This window comes from Podospora bellae-mahoneyi, chromosome 6 (genome assembly GCF_035222275.1).
Source record: "Podospora bellae-mahoneyi strain CBS 112042 chromosome 6, whole genome shotgun sequence".
Taxonomy (NCBI): Eukaryota; Fungi; Ascomycota; class Sordariomycetes; order Sordariales; family Podosporaceae; genus Podospora; species Podospora bellae-mahoneyi.
Window position 1 is genome coordinate 1,215,738 of NC_085885.1, and position 10,171 is coordinate 1,225,908.

At 52.6% G+C, this 10,171-nt stretch overlaps 2 protein-coding genes and 1 non-coding gene across 3 annotated transcripts; 2 read left to right on the forward strand and 1 right to left on the reverse strand.

The window, feature by feature from the left end:
• Positions 1-174: 174 nt before the first annotated feature.
• Positions 175-3,781, forward strand: QC761_606070 (uncharacterized protein). Its single transcript, XM_062881054.1, has 3 exons — positions 175-1,491; positions 1,557-3,301; positions 3,362-3,781. The coding sequence occupies exons 1-2, from the start codon at positions 1,308-1,310 to the stop codon at positions 2,306-2,308; spliced, it is 936 nt and encodes a 311-aa protein (XP_062729309.1). The 5' UTR covers positions 175-1,307; the 3' UTR covers positions 2,309-3,301; positions 3,362-3,781.
• A 670-nt stretch (positions 3,782-4,451) lies between these two features.
• Positions 4,452-9,149, reverse strand: QC761_606080 (uncharacterized protein; the record flags this gene model as incomplete). Its single annotated transcript, XM_062881055.1, has 4 exons — positions 8,081-9,149; positions 6,734-8,024; positions 6,603-6,674; positions 4,452-6,552 (listed from the first exon to the last, which is right to left on the reverse strand). The coding sequence occupies exons 1-4, from the start codon at positions 8,400-8,402 to the stop codon at positions 4,452-4,454; spliced, it is 3,786 nt and encodes a 1,261-aa protein (XP_062729310.1). The 5' UTR covers positions 8,403-9,149.
• An 850-nt stretch (positions 9,150-9,999) lies between these two features.
• Positions 10,000-10,072, forward strand: QC761_0090920. The gene has a single exon. It is a non-coding gene; the product is annotated as a tRNA-Arg (tRNA).
• Positions 10,073-10,171: the final 99 nt, after the last annotated feature.

Sequence of the window (10,171 nt, forward strand, 5' to 3'; positions counted from 1 at the left end):
GGCGTGTGTAGTGGAAGGCATCCAATGGCATCATTGTGCTATCGGTATGCCAGCGCTAGGGAAGGGCTTGCAGGCATCCCCACCAAGTCTGCCCTAGCTGGACTTGGTGGCGCTGCGACCTAAGGCAGGCCAAACTCCGCAACTGTTTCCCCCTGAAGACATCCACTGACCGCCTGTTGACACGAGGGCTCACAGAGGGCATCCTCGTAGATGCGGTAGTTTACGGTAGCGGCCGCAGTTGGCGTCAAGCAGAGGTTTTCGCTGTCATTTCCGGTGTTGCAGGTACGGGCTGCAGCATCAGAGCGCGAGCAGCCTAGACATTTCTGTTTCTGACGGATGTTGATGCAAGCACTGAAAAAAGACCCGAATTCAGGCGGGCTCCCCACCTCCCCGTTGGTGGCCTCGACCCTGGATTCACATCATGCCCCGCTATGGATCAGCACTCAGCGCTCAGCGCCTCTCGCCGGATCTTGTTCATCCAGATTGCAGATTGCGTCGTCGTCGTCAGCAAGGAATTTACCCTCCAAGAAGAGCCAGGGTTCCACATTCTCCAGATTCTCCAGAGGAGAAAGCAGCATTGTATTCGAGCAGTTAAAGAACTTTGTCAGGCCATCAGCCTTCCTTCTTTCCGACGCAGCTGCATATAAAGCGGAGCCATCGGACACATCGGCCCCAGCAATCGGTCGTGCAGCACTGCAGCAGGTCTTGCGCCCGCCGACTCGACGCCAATCGACGGGTTCGACACCGCAAATCCATCTGATCAGGGCACCCCCCTTTTGGCGACCCCCGGTCCTGGCTCCAGCGACTTGGCACACATACAATATCACCCATAGCCTCCCCCCACCCTTTTTCTTCTCCAACATATATTCCCCCATCCTCTCGGCCTTGTCCGTCTGTCCGACGTCCCAGCTCGTTCGTCTTGCACCCAAAGGACTTCCTCGCAGAAAAACAACACTTGTGTTTGGTTCCGTCTCGCTTCGGGCCGGCCCCCTTACGTGCTACTCGAAACCTCGTGTTCACAGCCACCACACAACCAAGCATCACGACGTACATATCACATATAGGTCTCGCTTCGATATTTTTTACGACGATCCTGTCCAGGGGAAGAAGAAAAACGATAAAGCCACTTCTGGTTCTGAGTTCAGATATGAGCAGCTTGCCAGCCTGCTCTACTAAGCTGTTGTTGCTGTTGTTGTTGCCCGTAGGAAGCACTGGCAACCGACACGTTCGATTTCTGGGACCGTGAATCACGCTTCGCAAAACAACACCTCCAGAACCACCATAACTACCATACAATATTCAAAGCAATGGCTACCTACTCCCCCGAATACTCGGATGACGAGTACGATTTCGACGAGGAGTACTTTGCGCAAACCTACAAGCCGCTCTCCAACCTCCCGACCCCTCCACCCTCGTCACGCGACTCCTTGATCGCTCAGAGCCCGAGGTCTCTTTTAGAAGATGGAGGACTTGCTGATTCTGTCCTTCTCGGTATGTGGGCTTTCTCAGTGTTTGTTATTGTTTCGCAATTGGTTTCTAACGGCCCCGTTTCACAGGCCCCGCCGTCCACTTGGTAAACCTTGTGCCTCCAACGGCTTCTCTGGCTGTGCCGTCAGTCGCCCTTGTTCATGAGATTCTAGTCCGTGCTGATCTGCCAATGGACACCATCGGCCTCGCAGTGTGCATTTTGGATTCGCTCAGCTCCAAGTTTTCGCTCAATTGGAGGTTGCTCTGCCCGCTAGCACAGAGAGGCGCGCTCTCTGAGCTTCCCAAGCGGCACACGCTCCCGGTCAGTCCGGTGGGGATGGCCCAGCTACACATCGACTGTGTTGGTCCCGAGATTATCGTTCTGACCGCATTGATCATTGCCGTCAAGTTTCTGGAGGATTGCCAGGAGCCCACACAATACTACGCATCAGCATGGGGGAAGAACCAGTGGACTTGCGACCAAATCAATGTCACCGAAAGGTGCATTATGGAAAGCCTGGGCTACCGGATTCTCCCCTTGTGGGACCCCGTGTTGATTGGGAGTGTGGTTAAAGACATGGAGCGTGCTGGAAGGCAGGCGCTCTACCCTCCACAGCCCAGAAAAATCGACAAGCACCAGCGCTCCCAGAGCGAGGCCGTGACAGGCCTCGGTCTTCCCCTCACGCCGGCAGAAACGCCAGTGTTGGAGAACGGCCCCGCTGTTGTTGTCCCTTTGGTGGATGGAGGGAAAATGCACGTCACATTTGGCGGTGAAGGCGCGCCCGCACCAGACCTGCATCTGCCTCGAGGAAAGCGAAAGACATTCCCCACGAGTGGGTGAAGGGCTAGGGAAACTTGGCTATGATTCATTGGGTCACTTTTTTGTTTTTGGGAGGGGGTGCCAACACATTGGTTTTTCTGTCAAGCATAGCACAGCGGGTTTTGCATAACACCTCCATCCAACAACACATCCAACAGCATTGCGAGAACGGCGGATATTGGACACAACAATGGGCCGGGCACATCATATTTACCAACCAACTTTTACTGGCGCTTCGGATTACTCTTTTCGGCGTTTTTGATATTATATTTTTTTATTATCAAGCGGTTTGGGCGACGCAAAACTTCATTCTACGATACCACGAGTGAACTGAAGAACTTTGTTTAGGGGGGGTGTGGGAGGGGGGGGGGAAGAAGGCGTATCATCAATGACATTGGGGGGACTAAACAACTACATGTATCTGAACTTTTTGTAATGTTTTGAAAGGCTCACAAGCAAATACGAAGTGAGACAGGGACATGATGCAAGGAGGAGGAGGAGGAGGAGGAGGAAATCAATGACAGGATGGCGTGCTTGGCGCAGGGGGTGAGGTGGTTTGAAGCGGGGTTACTTTGGGGTTGTTTTCCTCAAAACAACACAGAACATAAACATTGGAATAATATTCATGAGAGGGTATTATTATTACACTATTGACTATTACAATCTACGGAGCCTGCCTTTCTTTTCTGCGTGCATCATCGGCCCGAACCAGCCATCTAACTATACAATCGATAATGTCCTTGTAAAGCTGGAAGCTGAACTCCATTCAAATGGGCATAAACTCCACAACAACAGGCCTTTCCCCAGCCCCCCTCCCCGGGATATTTGTTGGTGAGAAGGTTCGCAGAGTACACGCTTTTGACTTTATAGCATTACGTCAATCGCATGACAACCGCTCGCACGAATAATTTATTTTTCGCCTCGCTCAGGGCAAAACGCGTGCGCGGTTAGCAGGGGTTAGGCCTGGGGTGTGATCGACGGGGGATCAACAGGGGTGAGAACAGAAGCAGAGACGTGAGCCGAGACCTAGACCCTGGGGAACGTCATTGCTGATGCCAAAAAAAATAAGAATAGATTTGATCTGCGTTGGGAAGCACGCGACAGTTGTGGGAGGGGAATGCGAGTGCGTCATGGGGTGCAAGGGTTTTTGAACCTGATAATTCATGGTCGAGGGACGGGGCTGGGTTCGGAAGGGTTTAAAGGGTGTTCTGATGGTTTTGTGTGAAACCAAGGTTATCTTTGCATATCTAATCACTGTCTCTTTGAGAGTTGAATATAACTTAGATAGCAATGTTTCAGTTATCCAGACCATGAAGTGACCATTGAGAGGGAAAATTCGAGAAATGAAGGGCTCGGGATGAGGGAGGTGATGAAGTTGCTTCTCGGCTACTGGTATATTTTTTTTTAATACAATTGATGTGGCATAGAGACGTGACAGCCCAATGGCTGAGACTATGTATTTCAAAACGAATATTTAACTAAATACTTACCCAGGTCATTTCTGCGCTTGCTCCCCAGCTTAGCTGTGCCTAGCAATGTCTCAATCTCACTTGACAGTTATCTTTACAAGAGACTCAACACTTGAGGAGAATCTCCACTTCAAAAAAATCTCAAAAACCAGTAGTTTCAAAAAGTGGTAAACATAACATTAGGTACCAGTAATGTTTATTGTCTAATCGGAACGATGAGGGGACAAAATAGGCAGTCAGTAGGCATTGCGCCCTTCACCACAGGGAGAGTACACATCTTGCCTTATCATCACATAAAGCGGCTCATAAAACGTATCATGCTGGACAAAACAGCATCAATTAACCACCTCTCTCCAGCTAGTTGCAGAGTACCGTAGCTTGAAACACAAATTAATCCTCCCACACCTACCTCACCCAATCCAACCAACCAATCAACCTGCCAGATGGAATCCCCGTCTCAAACGGCCCCCCATCTCCATTTCATACATCATACATCACACCTCCCCCCATGAGAAAGAAAACCTCAGATATTACATGCAAACAAAAACAAACGCCAACCCAATGCTGCCGAACCCCCCCCCATAAAGCCAAAAAAGCTCACACACAATGCTCGCAAAAGGAAACCACTCCCCGCCCAACCATCCTCCCAAACAGCAAATCTTCCTACCACCCAACCCTTTTCCCACAATTTGATATCACAACGACCCTGCCCCTCCGATCCCCTTCCCTACCCCCCTCTTCGCAAACCGCCCAAACCCACTCTCCGGACTCATCTTCCCCTGCAACTGCCCCCCATCATTATCATCATCATCCTCATACGTCTCATCATCTTCCACCTGTAGCGGTGGTGACAGCCTCTTATCCCCCTCCTTCTGCTTCCCTTTATCACCAGGCATCTCATCCCCAATCCCCAACCCCGTCGCCGCAATCGCCGTAACCGCAGACCCAGACCCCGACTTGTTCGAAACCGGACTCCTCATCCAGCTCCCAGTCATCCCAGTGTTCTTCCGTATCTGTATCCTCCTCGCCTCCCCCACCCCCACAGTCTTACTCCGTCTCAATCCGAACCCCCCCCGTCCACCACCCATCATCATCCCCTCCCCCGCCCCCGGCGCAGAAGTCGACGACGGCTCCGACGACCCTGGCGGTCCCACCATCATCTTCAGCGGTTTCTTCTTCCTGAAATTAATCCCGGACCCTCCCACCCCTCCGTCATCAGAGTTATGCGCTGTGTTGGGAACGGAATTCCTCAACAAGCTCATCTCTCGTACCACATCCCCTAGACTTTCTTCTAAGGTTTTCATTTTTGCTAGCATGAGCCTGCTCATTCGATTGTTATCCCCTTGAGCACTCTTGGATAGCATCGCCGTCGCCATGGCCATTTGTGTCGCGAAACTAGAGGGCACGCCACTAAAGGTGCTCTCTTCGTCGTCTACTGTAACCGTGGCGTTGAGATCGGAGGAGCTCATCCGCCGGTGACGGTGGACATCGTGGGGATCTTGCTGGTGTTGGTGCTGTGTTGCTGGTCTTCGGGCAGGGATGTCAAGAGTCAGACCTGATCGGGTGGGAGCTGTTCGTGCCATGTCGCGGGGCGGGGCAATAGGGCGTGGCCGGGAGGAGGTCATATAAAGAGAACGTCGAGGCGAGCGGTGGCCACCTCCTGAGATGGGTGTCATGATCGGGGTGTGTCGTCGGGATGGTAACTGCGGTGATCTGCCCATGGAAGCAGAGGAGGAACTATATGGCTGATGGTTCTCCTCTGGGACGTAGAGGATTGTGTTAGTTGACAGTGTCCGGGTGTGCAGAGCGTTACGCCTTGACTGGCCGATGCGAGGAGAGTCAGTTGACGGGAGCTCATCGTTGATGAAGCGGCTGGCAACAGGGGTTGTGAAATAATCCTCCTCCATTGCCTCGCGGTCGTGTCCATGACCGTCATCAATGGTGTTGGTCACATTATCCTCCTCTTCCTCATCATTCGTGACAAGCTCGTCGTCTCCATCCGCATCGGTGTTCTCCTTCATCTCATGAGCATAATCTCTCCGGTGGACGCCATCGTGGTAATACTCGGGTGCCGTGGGGTACGGGGCGTCAGAAACGAAATCTGCTGGATCGCTGGCTGCAGAACGAAGATCGGAATACTGCCGTGGGAACCTGGATGGGCGTTCTCGATTCATACTCAGCCGTCGCCGCCAATCACCGGTCATCCTGCTGTCAATCGTCGAATAATTCTGCGGCGAGCGGAAGCCTCCGTCATTTTGGTCCATCCATGTGCGAATCGCATTCTGCGTCTTCCGTCGCTCATTCCTCCTTTGAGTCCTCAGCGTAGCTGTATCGGGAGCACGTCGAAATACTTCTTCCAATGCTCTGTCCTTCTGATAGCCGAGCACTGATTCCTCTCGTACTCGGACACTGGGGCTGAAGAATGCTGACCTGGTAGATGGATCGCCCAAAGAAAGCCCATGTGGGCGTCCACGACCGGGATTGTCGACGAGATCAGTAGCTTCATAGATGTACGGCGCAAGGAAGTACTTCTCGTAGAAGAAAATGCAAAACAGCAGAGGGAAATGGGTGGCTTTGATCACGGCGCGGTTGAGCCACACGAACCGCTTGAGGGACATGAAATACCTGAGTGGCATCAACCCCCATGCAAAGATATTGGCGGGCGCAATATAAGAGAAGAGCGTATCGTTCTTCACCATGGAAATTGTGTTGATGGCGAAGAGAAACTGGTGCTCTTCGTTTGCGTTGGATGCAATTGACATGAAGGAGTTGGTCAGAACAGTGATGAGGATCGTCCTATCGAAAGTAAGTATCAGTTTTCCAGTTACCAGAGAGCGCCCACGTACACGATGACGAAGTGACAAATGATGAGGAACAAAGCCATCAAGGCCTTGCCCATCCAAGTGTACGAGTCCCACCTGCCGATTCGTTAGCCGTGTGGTCCGGAAATGTCGTTAAGGGATGTGTTTGTACTTACACTTCCCACGCAGCTGGTGTAAAGCCCATGAGGATCTGAAAGATCTTGTAGGCAAGCACATAAGGATCGTTGGTGTTCTTGGAAAGGGTAAAGAAAACAAAAAACCCGCTACAGCACACCAATATGAGCACAAAAACAGCCGCCAAGTCGACCGCCATCAGCCGAAAGGCTATCAGGAGCTGCGAGAAATATTGGTAATGATCGAGAATGCTGAATATCCTCGGCAAGAGCAGGACCGCATTAGCAGCGAGGACATCGTAGGCATTTTCGTTCCATTTATGGGGTTCGAGAAGAAACACGCTGTAGATGCGCATGCAGTAGTAGACGATCAAAAGCAACAGGATACCTAGATCGAATATGTTCCAGAAGCTCATGATGTAGAGAGACAGGCCCTGCTCATTGAAGCCGACGATTTCGTCAAGCATAAAGCCAGCACTCCAAAACCAAAAAATCAACTCCAGGGAGGTGATTTTGCTCGATCTTTGGCTCAGAACGGCCAAGAAGAGCGCGATCAAGATGGCAAGGGAGCACGTGGAGAGTATTTGACGATATCGTGGGACCCGTAGCCGTGATAGTTTGAAAAGTGAAGCGGTTCGAGGATCATACAGGGTTACAAATCGCCGACCGGAAACGTGAGCAAGAGCCCGTCCATGGTCCTCCTTCGCTTGCTGCTGCTGACTCAACAGCGGTGTCCTCACCGTACTCTGGCGCCGAGACTGATTGCTACCAACAGCACTCGACGAAGAGCCTTGACGGCGAAGCTGGTCCTCGGTGGAGTGAAAGCTGATGGCACCGTTCCAGATAGCCTCCAACTGCATCACTACCAGAGGATGAGAGAGGAAGTGCTTGGCTGAAGCTCGGATGGCAACCTCAAGGGTCGAAGTCCGCATAGTGGCCGGGCTAGACCTGGCGTGTTGGGGAAGTGGTCCTTGGGACCCCGGGATACCCTGGAGAGGATAGAAGTCGTAGGAGAGTGCGTCGATGAGCTCCCGCGTCGTGTACTCTTTCAATATTTTGAGTGCCAACAGCTCACACACTTTTGCTCTGGTGCTGCTTGTTCCGGCATTTCCTGGGTACAATTGCCCTTCCTTCCCAAATTGCAAGCAATTGGCCATCAGGGCGTAAAGAGTGCCCCGAGAAAAGTGCTGCGTCCGTATTTGTTGCTGCATTGGCCTGATGAGAAACTGCGAAACCTGCGGGGATCTCAGTTGATCCCATGTTAATGTTGTTTCGGTTCTAGTTTGTACAATGATGCGGATGGCATGGGTCATGCTGTATATAGGGAGTGAATCTAGGACAATCATTAATCGCTGCCTCCTTATGGTCATTGAGGCCGCATATACATACCCAGATGACCTGCAGAAAACAGGGGTAAGCCGATGGAGTGACTGCGCCCATCCTCGTCTTCTTCGGTCTGAACACCAGCAGCCTGGTAACGGGACGGCTGCCCGTTATCATGGTGAGACTCATTTTCTTCGTCGTCGTCATCATCGTCGGCCTCGGTGAAGTCGGCAGCGGCGTGACGATGCTGGCGATACTCGCCTAGCGAAGCGACCGAGGCGCGATGCATTCGATTGGTAGGCGCAAAACGTTGTTCTACGTCTGGACGGTGGCCCTCATCCTGTGAATTCTCGCCCCTGCCAAAGGGCCGCAGCAAAGCGGACAACATTCTCCAATCCGGGCTCGAAGTGCCCTGCTCGTTATTCGTAGCGCCCAAGCGCCATGGAAGTCGAAGGGTCGTGATATGTCGTCAACGGATCGGTAAACTGGTGAAAGAGCGTCGAGGCTGCAGGAGGCAGATGTCGCACGCAGTTCAGTTCAGATCAGATGGATGCTCTAACAAGACATCTTGGCGCCGTCTCTAGACTGTCGCAAAAGGAAAGACGAAAAGAGGGACACACGCGTGGACCGCGACTTGGGGTGGCCAAAAGTACAGATGAAAAGCCCCTGGGAGGAAGCCACAGCTGGGAATTGGGTGATACCGTGAAGCGACCCCCAGATTCTGGACTGATAAGGTCGTGTCAGAACTTGGGCACGCGGCGGGCACTGGCCTGATCCCTGCTCCTCAGATCTCCACAAAACCCGTCCGAGACTTGACGACGACTCCAGCTTCCAGCTCTGTCCTTCTTTTAATCAACAGAGAAGAAAAGAAGGGTTGTCCTGTCCTCGTGCTCTTTTCTCCTATTTTCAAGGTTGCACCACCCGACCCGACTCGTTCCCACCATCTGGATGTCTTTGGCGAATGGGCAAGCTCGGAGCACGCTGCAGAAGCGACCCCCGTTCCAGTTTCAACAACCACAACGAATCGCGGGGTCGAAAGTGGATTTCGCCGAGGCCACCATGAGGAGCTGCCTCGAAGCGGTCTGAGGGGCCGCCTCTCATCTTCAGCACTCCCACGGGCACCCACCTAGCGTCGTCGCCGGGCCGAAGCTGAAGTTCGCCATCATCAACACATACACACCTCTTCTCCTTTCCTCTGACATTCCTGTCTCTATCTTATCATCGTGCATCAGAGAATGTCGCCATCGCCAGATCTGGACCCAGATGTTGGCCTCATGACCGCACCGTGACCAGCTCAGGGTCCTTGATGGAGGGGTAAGGTTACAGCGGGGCTCCTGCAAAACACCTGCACGCTGCGACCATGGGTGTTGGATCTTGTCCCGCGCGTCCACCGGCATGCTCTCACGAAGTCGAAATAGCCAGCTCTGATAGCCAGCGTCTGACTCGCCTAACAGTCGCCGACGGTGGGGACTGGAGCCGATGCCGCAAGAACAAAAGGGTCCGGCAGCGGCTTCTCTTCAGACATCTCCAAGGACAACAGACGCACGAAGGTTCATCATCACTCTCATCAACAATATGACATTGTTCGGCAAGCTACGTCCTCTCCGAAGCAGGCAGGCCGCGCCATGGCTTGACGAACCCTGCATATCCGGGTACAGACAGCTACCTCAGCTTACTTATAAGGATGCCATCTGCTGTGCGAGTATTGGCAGCATGGCTCTAAGGCAAATATCCTTCCACGGTGTGGCTGACTACAGAGAAATAGAGAATGTCGCAGCTCGGAACCGCTTGTCATAGCCTGCCGGTATGGGGTCCGTCTTTTATATGCCCCACTCGGCGCCGGTTACCCCACACCATCGGCTCTGGTACCTCTTGCAGCCCCACTACCACCCGAACTCCAAAAAAGTTGTAAGTGGGGCTCCACAGCACAACTGAAGAGTTCTTAAGCCCTCACTTCGACTCCTTTTCTACAACACAACGCAGATGGTCTGCTGGCGTAATTGGAAGCGCGTCTGACTACGAATCAGGAGGTTCCAGGTTCGAGCCCTGGGTGGATCGAAGGGCAAAGGTTAAACATAACCTTTTTTCCGTTATCTATTTGTACCTGCATTAGAGTGGTCGAGTTGTATCTAATTCGAATCGAAATCACTTCTATTT

What these genes read in the sequence shown, in the direction of transcription:
- QC761_606070 (XM_062881054.1), top strand. Translation starts at nt 1,308, where the DNA reads ATGGCTACCTACTCCCCCGAATACTCGGATGACGAGTACGATTTCGAC. An exon ending in TGCTGATTCTGTCCTTCTCG is followed by an intron (nt 1,492 to 1,556) that starts GTATGTGGGCTT and finishes CCCGTTTCACAG; the next exon opens with GCCCCGCCGTCCACTTGGTA.